Source organism: Dictyostelium discoideum (assembly GCF_000004695.1).
Source record: "Dictyostelium discoideum AX4 chromosome 3 chromosome, whole genome shotgun sequence".
Lineage (NCBI taxonomy): Eukaryota > Evosea > Eumycetozoa > Dictyosteliales > Dictyosteliaceae > Dictyostelium > Dictyostelium discoideum.
Genome location: NC_007089.4, coordinates 3,466,879 through 3,480,835, shown reverse-complemented (window position 1 = coordinate 3,480,835; position 13,957 = coordinate 3,466,879). Strand labels below are relative to the sequence as shown.

The 13,957-nt window shown below is 19.7% G+C and overlaps 4 protein-coding genes across 4 annotated transcripts; 3 read left to right on the top strand and 1 right to left on the bottom strand.

Moving 5' to 3' along the window:
• Nucleotides 1-518: 518 nt before the first annotated feature.
• Nucleotides 519-797, top strand: DDB_G0280517 (hypothetical protein; the record flags this gene model as incomplete). The annotated part of the gene is made up of 1 exon (XM_636127.1): nt 519-797. One exon carries the CDS (start codon nt 519-521, stop codon nt 795-797), a length of 279 nt encoding a protein of 92 aa, XP_641219.1.
• Nucleotides 798-2,104: 1,307 nt separating this feature from the next.
• DDB_G0280515 (hypothetical protein) lies at nt 2,105-5,353 on the top strand (the record flags this gene model as incomplete). Its single annotated transcript, XM_636126.1, has 3 exons — nt 2,105-2,441; nt 2,581-3,543; nt 5,286-5,353. 3 exons carry the CDS (start codon nt 2,105-2,107, stop codon nt 5,351-5,353), a joined length of 1,368 nt encoding a protein of 455 aa, XP_641218.1.
• Nucleotides 5,354-6,436: 1,083 nt separating this feature from the next.
• On the top strand, nt 6,437-9,304 carry DDB_G0280513 (hypothetical protein; the record flags this gene model as incomplete). Its single annotated transcript, XM_636125.1, has 1 exon — nt 6,437-9,304. One exon carries the CDS (start codon nt 6,437-6,439, stop codon nt 9,302-9,304), a length of 2,868 nt encoding a protein of 955 aa, XP_641217.1.
• Nucleotides 9,305-9,714: 410 nt separating this feature from the next.
• DDB_G0280511 (hypothetical protein) lies at nt 9,715-13,516 on the bottom strand (the record flags this gene model as incomplete). The annotated part of the gene is made up of 8 exons (XM_636124.1): nt 9,715-11,639; nt 11,719-11,918; nt 12,008-12,133; nt 12,226-12,375; nt 12,455-12,604; nt 12,699-13,121; nt 13,225-13,348; nt 13,429-13,516. 8 exons carry the CDS (start codon nt 13,514-13,516, stop codon nt 9,715-9,717), a joined length of 3,186 nt encoding a protein of 1,061 aa, XP_641216.1.
• Nucleotides 13,517-13,957: the final 441 nt, after the last annotated feature.

Below are 13,957 nucleotides of genomic sequence, written 5' to 3'. Positions count from 1 at the left end.
ACATCTTAAACATAATTTTTTTTTTTTTATTTTTTATTTATTTTTTATTTTCTTTTTTTATTCAAAATCAATTAATTTACAAATTCTATTTTAATATATTGTTATTCTTGAATAATTGCTTTTTTTTTTTTTTCTTTTTTTTTTTTTTTTTTTTCCAAGTGTGTATTGTTATAATTTTAATGAAACCGACATAATATTGTTGACAATGCATTATTGTATTTTTTTCCTTTTCTTTGAAGATATTTTTATATCAATGTAAAAATAGGTTCAATTTTTTCTTTTTTTTTTTTATTTTTTTTTTTTATTTTTTTTTTTTTTTCTTTTTTAAAAAAAGTATAAATAATAATAATAACAATAATAATTTTTTAAATAAACATTAAACAAAAAATAAAAATAATAATTGTAAACTTTAAATTTTTAAATTAAATTTAATATTTAATATTTAATTTTTTTGTTAATTATTTTATTTTTTATTTTATTTTTTTTTTCAAAAATACTATAGTTTTAAATTCAAAGCCATGGTCTCTAGAAATAAAAATATTAAAAATTTTTTCAAAAGAAAAATATCAAGATCAAAAATATTGTGTCAATATAATAAAACAAAATTTAAAAATTTTTATAATTATAAATTTATAATTAAAATAAAAGATGATCTAAAAAATCAAGAAATTATAGAAAATCAAGAGGTTTCAGAAAATGAATATATCAATTTTAAACTCTATGAAATAGAAGATACACAAATTGAATTATTGAATAATTTCTATGAAGCAAATCCAGAATTTCTAAATTATGGTTAAAAAAAAAAAAAAAAAAAAATGTAAAAATTAAAAAAAAAAAAAAAAAAAAAAAGTAAACTTAAAAAAAAAATATTGTTATAATTTTTTTAATAAAAAAAAAAAAGGGTATTTTTAATTGTTATTTATAGTTGCGTTCAAAATTTTTTTTTTAATAAATTTAAATAATATCTCCTGTTTTTTTTTTTTTTTTTCTAAAATTAATAATATTAAAAAAAAAATTTTTTTTTTTATGGTCAATATTGATTCAAAAAAAAAACAAAAAATGAATATTATTTTTAGAATTGATGCAATATTTGTCTCAGTCTAACACTGAGCACACACAAAAAATATAAAAAGAGATTATTTTTTTATTTTTTTTTTATTTTTTTAGGGGTTTTTTTTTTTACAACTTGAAAGTGATATATTAAAAAAAAAACAGTCATTGAATAGAGTGTTAAAAAATGATTCGTATAATTCCATTACCACATTAGTGCATTGCATCATTTAAAATTAATTTTTTTGAAATTATTATTATTATTTTTTTTTTTTTTTTAATTTTTTTTTTTTATAATAATAATAATAAAACAATTTTTTTTTTTTTTTTACATATGTGTCATTGTTAATAAAAATAAAATTTTTTTATAAATTTTAATATAAAATTTATTTTTTTCAACCATTCCATCCTCATAATAATAAAAAAAAAGAAAATATAGAAATTAAAAAAAAAAAAAAAAAAAAAAAAAAAAAAAAAATTTTAAATGGTAATTTCAAAAATAACCAATCATTATCTTTTATCGAATGATTTGGTTCTAAATTTTATTAATAAGAATAATTTGTCAATTTATAATACATCCACAACAAACATTAAATATTCATTTAATCATAGTATTCAAATAAATAATGAATTAATATTAATTGATAATAATAATAAAAATAAGAATCATCAAATTAGAGATATGTATATATTATATAAATTGGTAATGGGTAATTGTTATATTAGAAAAATAAATTTTAATTATATTTTTGAAAAAAAAATTAAATATATGATTGATAATAATAAAATATTAGAAATATCAACAATAAAAAATAATTTAAAATATGATGATATTAAATTTGAATGGATGGTAAACAATAATCAATATCAATTACTATTTGATAAAATTATAAAATCAAATAATCCATCATTTAATTTTAAATTTGATTTGGATTAAGATAATTATAATCCAAATAATCTTAATAATTTTAATAATAATAATAATAATAATATTTTATATTATTTCATTAAATTCTTTCAAATTATTCAACCAATAAATGAAAATAATCAAAAAATGTTAATTTTATTTTATAATAATAATAAACATATAAATATAATTTATAATAATTTAAAATTCATAAATAATTCATTAATTTCACAATTATTAATAAATGATTTAATAAATGATGAACTATTAACAATTAATAATAAAATATCATTTCAATCATTAATTGATTTAATTTTAAAATATGGTACATTTGAAACAATTTCAAAATTTTTTAAAAATCATAATAAAAATAATAAAAATAATAAAAATAAAAATAAAAAATTTAATTTTACATTTTTAAAATTAAATGAAAAGTCAATTAATTTTGCACTTTCATCAACATCAAATAATAAATTAATTAAAAGTATTTCTTAAAAATAAAATCCCAACACCAAATAAATTTACAATTAAAATTTCAAATTTATTTGGTATTAAATTTAATTTATTTTTAAGATTATTTATTAAAATTAAAAAAAATGTTTTATTCACTTTAAAAAATAAAGAGACATTTTTAAAATTAATTTCAAATTTAATTTATCAAAATAATAATTATAATAATAATGGAAATAAAAATGAAAATTGGGAAAAACAATTAATTAATTTATTTGGTATAATTTTTTATTTAATTGAAATTGAAAAATTAAATTTCGAAGGTATTGAAATTTTTAAAATTATAAATAAAGAAATTAAATCAATTTTTTCATTATATGGGTATAAAAATTATTTTAAATTTTTAAATGAATTTAATAATATTAATATAAAAGAAAATGAAAAATCAATAACTTTAATTAAAATTGAAGGAATTAAAAATAAAATTATTAAAATTATAAAATCAATATTTTTTAAAAGAATTATAATTGATTACAAGAAATTATTATTGGTTGATAAATATTATTGGATTGAAAAATCAATTAAATATTCAATTGAATTTAATGATTATAAAAGTTTAGAAAGATTTGGTAGTGATGGTAAAATATTGAATATTTTAATTGAACATGCTTATCTTAATGTTGATATTAATTTATTTATAATTGCATGTTCAAGTTCATTTCACCCATTCATTTCAACAAAGTGTCAATTCAATCCAAAGGTTTCTATTGAATTATTAAAGAAATTCGATACTGGTACAAATGAAGATTTAATTAAAATAATTGAATTTTTAGAAACAATTATTCAATTATTTAAATGTGATGGTTCATTTAATGATAATCAACAAACATTTTATTTTGAAGATGAAGAACAATCATTTATTGATAGAAACATATCAGTAATTGAATTAATTTTAAAATATATCTACACATATGGTAAAACAAGATTAACAAATGTAATACTTAATCAATTACTAGACTTAATTAATTCAATTGGATTTAAAATTAATGCAAATATTTTAATTGGTAATTCAATTTTATTTACAAGTTATCATGCTTTAAATAATTTATTCCAATATAATGATATTAATATTTGTCGTAAAGTTGTAAAAAGTGGAAATTCAAAATTAATTAATTTTTTATACAATGCTGGATTTCTTATTAATTAATTATTATTTTCAAACTCATTAAAACTTGGATAGATCAAGTAAAAAATCAAAAATGTAATACTGGAATTAAAATGTAACAAATTGAACTCATTTTAATGTTTATAATTCCTTTTAAACACCAAAATTAAAAATAGATTTTATTGGAAGACTTAAAATTTATTATAATTTTTTTTTTAATTTTTTTTTTACTTTATTTTATAAAATTAAGTGGGACACTTAAATTTTAAGTGGGATATTTTTATATTAAGAAAATTAAAAATATTGATACTTTAAATAAAATAAAATAATAATAATAATAATAATAATAATAATAATAATAATAATAATAATAATAATAATAATAATAATAATAATAATAATAATAATAATAATAATAATAATAATAATAATAATAATAATAATAATTATTATAATAATAAATATATATCTTTAAAAAAATAAAAAATAAAAAATAAAAAAAATTAATTTCATATTTAATAAATTTAATAAATTTATTAATGAAGGTAACCAACAAAGAAAACAGAAATAATTATCTAAAAAAATAATTTTATTTTCTAATTTTAAATATCAATTAAATAAAAATTTTGTGTATATATAATCGAAAAAAATAAAAAACTTCATAATAATTTTAAGTTAACTTAAAATAAAAAAAAAAAAAAAAAAATGGAACTTAAAATTATTATGGAATTTTTATTTTTTTATTTTTTTTTTTATTTTTTTTTTTATTTTTTTTTTTATTTTTTTTTATTTTTTTGTTTTTTCTTTTTCTATTAATTGATTTCTAAAATAGAATTTATAAAATAATAATAGTAATAAAAAAAATTAAAAAAAATAAATTGGTCATGTAGGTGGATAATAGTATTAATGTTCAAAAAAAAAAAAAAAAAAAAAAAAAAAAATAAATGGTTGGTATAATTTCATTAACACATTAGTGCATTGCATCATTTAAAATTAATTTTTTTAAAGTTGTTATTATTATTATTATTTTTTAACATTTTCAACCATTTTTCCTCATTAAAAAAAAAAAAAAAAAAAAAAAAATAAGTATACTTATTAATTATTTCCAAACTCATTAAAATCAAAGATTAAATCGAAATTCAAAAATGTAATGCTGCAGAATTAAAATGGAACAATTGGAAAACTAAAAATAAATTTTATTAAGGAAGACTTAATTTTACAAAAAAAAAAAAAATCAAAAAAAATTAAAAAAAAATATATAAATTAAGTGGGATACTTATATTTTTTCAGTGGGATAGTTTTTGTTATAAAATTAAGTCCTGATTTTTTTATAAAAAATTTTTTTGTTTTTTTTGGAGACATATGTGTAAATTTTTTATTTTTATTTTTATTTTTATTTTTTTTTTTTTTTGTTTTTTTACCACCATATTTAGAAAGAAAATTATTTATTTATCTAATATAATTAACACCAATTGGTATTTTAAATTAAATAAAAATAAAAAACAATAATGTCCATCTTTATTCTTTGTATATCCCCATATCTATTTTATAGAAAATAATAATAATAATAAAAATTATAATAATAATAATAATGGTGTTAATCATTATAAAATAAATAAATAAAAATGAAATAAATAAATTAAAAATCTTCATTTGGAATTTTCAATTTCTAATTAAATTCCATATAAAGATTTATTTTATTTCTATAACAAGAAAATACAACTTTGGCTATATTGAAACAATTGAAAATGTTGAAACCTCAAGAACTCCAAAACTCTTAAAAACTAAACTAATGACACAATTAACAATTAACAATTGTGTTTTTTTTCAAAATTAATTTCATATTTAATAAATCTTATATAAATTTATTAATGAAAGTATCCAACAAAGAAACAAGAAAACAAAAATAATTATCCAAAAAAAAATTATTTAATTTTAAATATTAAAATATCAATCAAAACTAAAATTAAAAAATAAAAATAATAAAATAAGACCTCTCAAATTTATTTTTTTGAGTTTAACTTCAATTTAATAGATATAATCTATTTCTTTTTCTTTGAAATATTATGTAGTTTTTTTTTTTTTAATTTTTGAGTTGACTTAAAAAAAATTAATTGATTTTTTTTTTAATTTTTTTTTTTTTTATTTTTTTTTTTTTTCTATCACCCACACATTTTTTTTTTTTTCTTTTTTTTTTTTAATAAATAATAAATCAAACATTTTTTTCAATATATATAAAAGAAATATAAGGTTTGATCAGATTTTTTTTTTTTTTTAAAAAAAAAACTCTATTAATCAATTTTGAAAATAGAATTTCTAAAATAATAAATAGTAATAAAAATTAATTAAAAAAAACAAATTAGTCATGTAGGTGGATAATAATAGTATTTATATTCAGAGAAAAAAAAAAAAAAAAAAAAAAAAAAAAAAAAAAAAAAAAAAAAAATTCCCATATGATATCTCTATAAAAATTATATATTAATAAATTATCCTTAGGTATTATGATAATATAGAAATAACTTCCAGCCCATATATTTCAATTAAAATTTATTATTATAAAAGTATTTTTACAAATCGGTTTTTTTTTTTTTTTATTGATTTTTTAATTTCATTTTTTAATTTTTTTTATTTTTTTTTTATTTTTTTTTATTTTTTATTTTTTTTTTTTTATTGATATTTATTAATTTTTAAAATTAACGTTAATATTAAATTTTTTTAATTCCAACCAGAACCTGATTTTTTAATAATAGTAATAATAATAATAATAATAATAGTACCGACTAAAAACAACAATAAAAATTTAATAAATAATAAAAATAGCGACAATAACAATAATAGATATAATAAAATAAATATTGAAAGTAATGAATATGAGTTCTGTAACGTTATGTCCGGTCTGTTTGGACTTAAATATAGAACCTCAAATACTTAAACCGTGCAAACATCGTGTATGTTTAAAGTGTGTAAATAAAGCGAAGGAGAGCGATGGGTCTTCAAAGATAACCTTTAAATGCCCGCATTGCTATGTGGATGTTAAAAAATATTCAACCGATACATTTTTAAAGCAGCTTGTGGATGATGTAAAATCAAAAACTAATCCGTGCCACATACATGCAAATCAAGTTTATTTTAGTGTTTGCAAAATGTGCACTGTTCCAGTATGTCAAACATGCGTTATAACAAATCACAATGGTCATACATTTGCAATTCCAGACGATGAAAAATATAGGGAAATAATAAAAACCACTGCAAAGAAAATATGTGAATCAGCAGCCTCACTAAAAAAAGATATAGAAAGTTTAACGAAAGAAATTGAAAATCTGAGAGACATTTTAAAAAACGACACTGAAAAACAAATGGAATCAGTTCAAGCAAAAACCATAGTTATTTTAAAATCAGTGCAAATGGGTGAGTATAAAATTAAAAAGCAAATAGAGTTAGCAGTTCAAAAGAGTGATAGTACATTCTCATTCTTTTATGAACAATTGAAATTAAAATATGAGCAAATCAAAGACCATGTAGAGTTGGAAAAGTCCTTGGGACAAACAGACTTTAACATTTACCAAATTGCAAATTTCATAAGTAATATTAGTTCCATCGAACCAACAATAGATAAATATAATTCCGAAAAAAAAAAAATTAAAGACACACACCATAATAAACTATATTTTAATAAAGAGACCGCCGATGAAATCACTAAACTATTTGGTAAATTATTCGTAACTTATACTTGTAATTGTTCTAATAATTCTATTGAAGATTGTGAATGTGCTTTAAAAGCAATAGAAAATTCACAATCTGAATCGTCATTGGAATCAGAATCATCATTATCGACAACACCAACATCAACATCAACATTAACATCAATATCAACACCAATATCAACACCAATATCAACACCAACACCAACAGCAACTACAACATCAACACCAGAATCTTCACCAACATATATTTCTCAACAGTTACCATCCCAAAACATTAAACCAGTCTTACCATCATCTTCTCAATCGTCCGATTATGAAAAACAAAAATCAAATAATGTAGTTAACGAAAAAACGCAAGAACAACAACAACAACAACAACAACAACAACAACAACAACAACAACAACAACAACAACAACAACAACAACAAGAACTACAACAAGAACTACAACAAGAACAAGAACAACTACGACATCAAGAGCAACAACAAGAACAACAACAACCCTCAAATATATCCCCCAGACTACGACATCAAGAACAACAACGACAACAAGAACAACAACGACAACAAGAACAAGAACAACAACAACAACAACAAAAACAACAACAACAACAAACCTCAAATATCTCCTCCAGACAAATAAAACAAGAAAACTCACAACATACACCACATAAAACAACAACCGAAACATCAATAATACGAATCAATGCTGTTTTCAATACAAAACAACAGCAATCTGTTGATTCTGAAACAAAAGGTGGTGATAATCTTAAAACTGGAGTTGAAGCACTTGATAAAACTCCTGGTGAAGATGAAATTAATCAATCTATGGGCCAAAACAACCTCAAGGCTCTTATTTCCAAATCTCAAATGGAAAATCAACATTTACCTTTAGATGGTGAAACAAAAGGTGGTGATAATCTTAAAACTGGAGTTGAAGCACTTGATAAAACTCCTGGTGAAGATGAAATTAATCAATCTATGGGCAAAAACAACCTCAAGGCTTTTATTTCCAGATCTCAAATGGAAAATCAACATTTACCTTTAGATGGTGAAACAAAAGTTGAAGTATCGGAACAAATTGCAAATGCTCCACGTAGACCACCAAATTTTGAAGATCCAGTTTGTAAAGTAAAATCAATTTTCTTTTTGTGTGGTATGGAAGATAAACTACATCTTTCTAGATGTGTGAAATATACTCCATACAAAGATGAATGGTCCTTCATGCCACCCACAAAACATAAGCGTGCATGTGTTGCGGATGCTGGTGTATTGGCAAATGGTATAATCTATATTTTTGGTGGAAATGATAGTTTAGAAACCTACGAAAAGTTTAATATACATACAAATAAATGGGAAAATGGAGGCAGTATTCCCAATGGTGGAGGTTCTTCAATGTCGGCAACCTATGACAAGAAAAACAATTGCATCTATTTAATTGGTGGTGTTAAATTTAATCAAACATCAGCCAAAATCGAAAAGTGTACATTTACACAAAATGGTTCATTACATTTTACAACATTGGTATCTTTAATTCATCCACGTTATTATTGTTTCACCATTTTACATAATGATAGTTTGTATATTATAGGTGGCACAAATAAAACCAAAGAAGAATCTTATTTCTCAATCATCAACAATATCGAAGTTTTAGATTTAAAAACAAACAAAATCAAAGTACTCTACGACAAATTAGATAAAAGCGAAAATAGAATTGAAGGTGTTTGCTTTGATGGTGAAAATTTTTTCATTATAACCATTGATTCATTTTTCACTTTAAATTTATATAACTTTGAAATTCATCATTTAGCCTATCCACCAATTACCACCATGAGATTCGGTTTTTCAATGACAATTGGAAAAGATGAATCTTATCCACCTTCCGAACAAAATATTATATATCTGGTTGGTGATAGAAGCACAACTCATTTCAAATATCATATATCTTCAAATACATGGTCTGCTTCACCATCGAGACGACCCATAAGTTCCTACTTTCATGCTGCGGTTGTTGAACATGAAACTTGAAAAAAAAAAAACGACAACAACAACAACAACAACCAAACCTTTTTTTTTTATTTTTTCCGCCAAATTTTTTGACCAAAAAACAAAATTTTAATCAATTCAAATCCGATAAGTGTTGCATCTTTAGATCTTTAGTGCCATTAATTATAAAATTTTTTAATTTTTTAATTTTTTTTTTTATTCACAACAAACGATCAATTTTGTTTTGTTAGTGTTTTTAGTAAAAAAAAAAAAAAAAAAAAAAAAAAATTATTGCAATAAAAAAAAAAAAAAATCACACCCATATATATATATATATATATATATGTGTTCGTTCCGACCTTAAAATTAAAGAAATTCCATAAAAACTGGAAAACTTATCATTATTATTTTTTTTTTTATTTTTTTTTTTTTTTGTATTGACACAAATCATTTTATCTTTTTGTTAATTTAATTGCTGTTAAAACTTTAACTTTTATAAGAGTTCTATGTTTCTTAAAAATTATCATTGATATTAAAACAATCATTGAAAATCCAACAACACTAATTACTACAGCAACAGGGATTTTCCAATTATTTTTGTTGTTTATCTCACAATCTGTTGTCGTTGTTGTTTTAAATGAACTTGAAACCAATACTGAGAAATCTGGGTCAATAACACAATTCGAACAATGAGAAAGATCTAAACCAATTATTAAGGATTCATTATTTCTATTTACTACTTGGGATGAGAAAAATGTTGGTCTACCATCTGATAATAATTTATTTATGAATCTACCTGTAAAGATTTTATTATTTTTTTCAATTGTAATATAATTCAATATTGTATCTGTTGTAATTCCAGATGTATCAATACTTGTAGTATTTGATGATGATTCATCATTTTTACAACTATTTTCTTTATTTGTAGTAGTTGTTGTTGGTAAAATACTAACCAATGATTCAATTTGAAGTTGTAATGAATTTAATGAACTAATAAAGGTATAGTTATTAATTGATATAGTTAATTTTAAAGAATTTGCAAATACTAAGAAATTAACACCTGCAAATGAATATTGAGTATCCTTTGAAACTTCTTCAATAATTGTAACTACTTTACAATTTTTATTTGTATCTAATAATTGAGAAAATGCATATTGACCTTGTTTTGTTGATTCATTTTCATCAATATTCCAATTATTTACAAGTGGATGATTTAAAACTGTATTACCATTTAAATCAATTTCTAATAATGCTATAACTTTAATTTCAAAATTGGTTTGTTCATTTGTAATTTTTGAAACTCCTGTTGTTAAATTCACTGAAGAATTTGAAATTGGAATTATAGTTTCTTGAGCTTGTGGTGAACAATCAATACCAACAAATCCATTTTTACAAATACATTGTCCAATATTTGTATCACAAGTACCACCACCACCACTAGCAGATGTTTTATCAGAATTACAATTGTTTGGACAATTTTGAATTGGAATTATATAATTGAAATAATTCTTTTTAAACCAAGTATAACCATTTTGTGTAACATTTACAGATACTAAACCACTACCTCCATTTAATGTACAATTAATAGTTTGACTATTAATAAAAGTAATATTACAATTTCTTCCACCAATCTCAATAGAGATACCATCATTAACATTACCAAATAAACCAAATAATTGAACTGTTCCTTCTGAATTTGAAATAATTGGTACAATTGATGTTAGATATTGTAATGGAATTGAACAATCTGAACCAATATAATCTGAATTACAAACACATTTACCAAGTGTAGGATTGCATTTACCATTATTACAATTTGAAGGACACCCAATACATGTACCATTATTAGTATAGCAAATACCATTACTACAATCACTATCACATGGTATTATAGTATTGTTTTGATATGGGGTTATAGTAATTTGTGAAATTTGTTCACCAACTTTAATTCTAGTTATTAAATCTTTTTCATTTGAAGCGAATGCATTATCAACGTAGCAATTAATTTGATAAAATGTTGAAGATTGTACATTACAAATTCTATCACCAATTTTAATTTCTATAGTGGATATATTATAGTTAAAATAAGTACCAATAAATTGGAAATGATTAGGTGAATCATTTGTTTGTTCAACATATGTTACATTTGGCGGTGTTGGGGTTGTAAATAAAAAAAATGATTTTCCAATCTCACTATAGGTTATATTAAAAACTAATGGAGCAGTTCCACTTAAAGTACCTGTAAAATAAGTATAGTTTTTAAATGTCCAATATATAGAGGTTGAAGTTATTGTAGTTAAACTTGTACCAACATAATCTCCATATAATATGTATTGATTATTTCCATTTGATTTTAAATTTGGTATAATATTACAGACTATTTAAAAAATAAAATTAAAAAAATCAATATTAATATAAATAAGATTTTAAAATTAATATATCATAGAAATTCTTACAAGATGGAGGTGTGTAACTATCAAAATTATTTCCAATTAATTTAGTTTTTAATTTTGAAGATGCTAATTCTGAATATGGTAAAAAACAAGCAAAACATAATGGAATGGGACCAGATAGTGAATTATTTGAGAAATCAAATGTAGATAAAGAACAATACGATTGATCAAGTGTGCCTGTTAAATTATTTTTTGAAAGTAATCTATTTTATTAATAATAATAAAAAAAAAAACATTGTTAGATTTATAAATAAAAAAAAAAAAAAATAAAATTTAAAAAAAAAAAGTTTACAATGTATTAAATGAACCATAATCACCCATTTTACCAAGTGCTGAATTTATTTGATTTTCTGCTAAATCTAAAATAGTTAAATATTGAAAAAATGGTATTGAATTCAATTTACCATTATTGAACTTACTAATAAAAAATAAATAAAAAAAGGATTGATTAGTTTTTTTTTTTTTTTTTTTTTTTTTTAAAAAACAAAAAAAAAAAAAAAGAATCCTTACAATGATTTTGTTTTTAAATTAAAGTTTTTAAATGGTAGATTTCCATTGACCGAAAATGAAGATGACACATTTGAAAATTGTATTAATTGAGTTTCAATGTTGCTCATATCAATATAATCATTTGGTGTATCAAAGTATGTAGTTATTGACCTATTAAATTTTAATTTAATTAATAAATTTAAAATTATAAAAAGAAAAACAATGAATATATAATTAAAAGAAAACAAACATTGATAGACAATTTTTTGCCTTTTTGAAAGGGAATTGAATTGACCCATCTAAAACTTTGAACATAAGAGAAAAAGATCTGTTGATGTGTGTTAAATCTTCAAAATTTAAAAGTGATTCTCTATCAAACCCATGACCTAATGTAATTTGTCTAATATTTATTTATTTATTTATTAATTTATTATTATTTATTTATTTTATTTTTATTTTTATTTTTATTTTTAAAATTTATTTTTTATACTTACATATTTGATGGGTTTATATATGTAAAATTTGGTACGTTTGAAACATATAAAAACATAACATTAAGTGGAATATTGTGTTTTAAATCATTTATAATATATGGGAAAAGAAAAGATTTAAGTGGGCTATAGTATTCATACATTTCAATATTATTTACTAAAGATAGTGATGATAATGTTATATTTGTTTTTAATGGTTCTATTAAATTTAAAATATGAACTTCTCTTGTTGGAAGAGATATTACATCATAAAAACCTAAATCATAGCAACTATAAAAATTAATTTTATATGATGTAACACCAACTTGAGGTGGAGTTCCAATAATATTTGGAGTTAAAATTACATTTGTAAAGTCCAAATTACTCAAACTTGTATAACATGATATGTCATCATAAACAATTGAAGTAAAATTTGTATTTAAATTCCTAAGGTATAAAAAAAATAATAAAATAATAATAAATAAATAAATATAAATAAATCAATAAAAATAAATAAAAATAAATAAAATAAAAATAAATATAATCTTACAAATATGTGGCAGTATCATTACTACAAGTCAATCTACCTGAATTACAAAAATCATAATAATCACCCACAGTAGCTACATTCCCCAACATATGTAGTTTTGAAAATAAATTAAAAGAACAAACATCTTTATATTAAAAAAAAAAAAAATTAATTAATAAAAATGATATAAAAAAATAATAAAATAAAATAAAGAGATATACACACATTCGCCATCTTTTAATTTTACACTAGTAACCAATATTAATAAATTAGCAAATAATAATAATATACAACAATAAAATAATACTTTCATTTTTTATTTTTAGAAATCTAAATAAAAAAAATAGAAAAAAAAAAAAAAAAAAAAAAAAAACAAAAAAAAAAAAAAAAAAAAAAAAATAACGATAAACCTTAAAAAAAATATCCAACTTGTAAATGAATTTCTGTTTTTTGTAATAATCATATCAAAAATAAAAAAAAAAAAAAAATAAAATATAAAAAAAATATTTTGAACTTTTTAAAAAAAAAAAAATTTGATTGCACTAGTGAAGATAATGAAAAATCATTTTATTGTAAATTAATTCCGAAAGTGATTACACGTGATTGATTGGTAGCCAAATTTTTTTTTTTATTTTTTTCTCAACTTTGGTTAGAAAATTAATTTTTTTTTTTTTTTTTTTTTTTTTTTTTTTTTTTATTTTTTTTTTTATTTTTAGTTTTTTTTTATTTTTATTTTTTTTTATTTTTTTTTTTG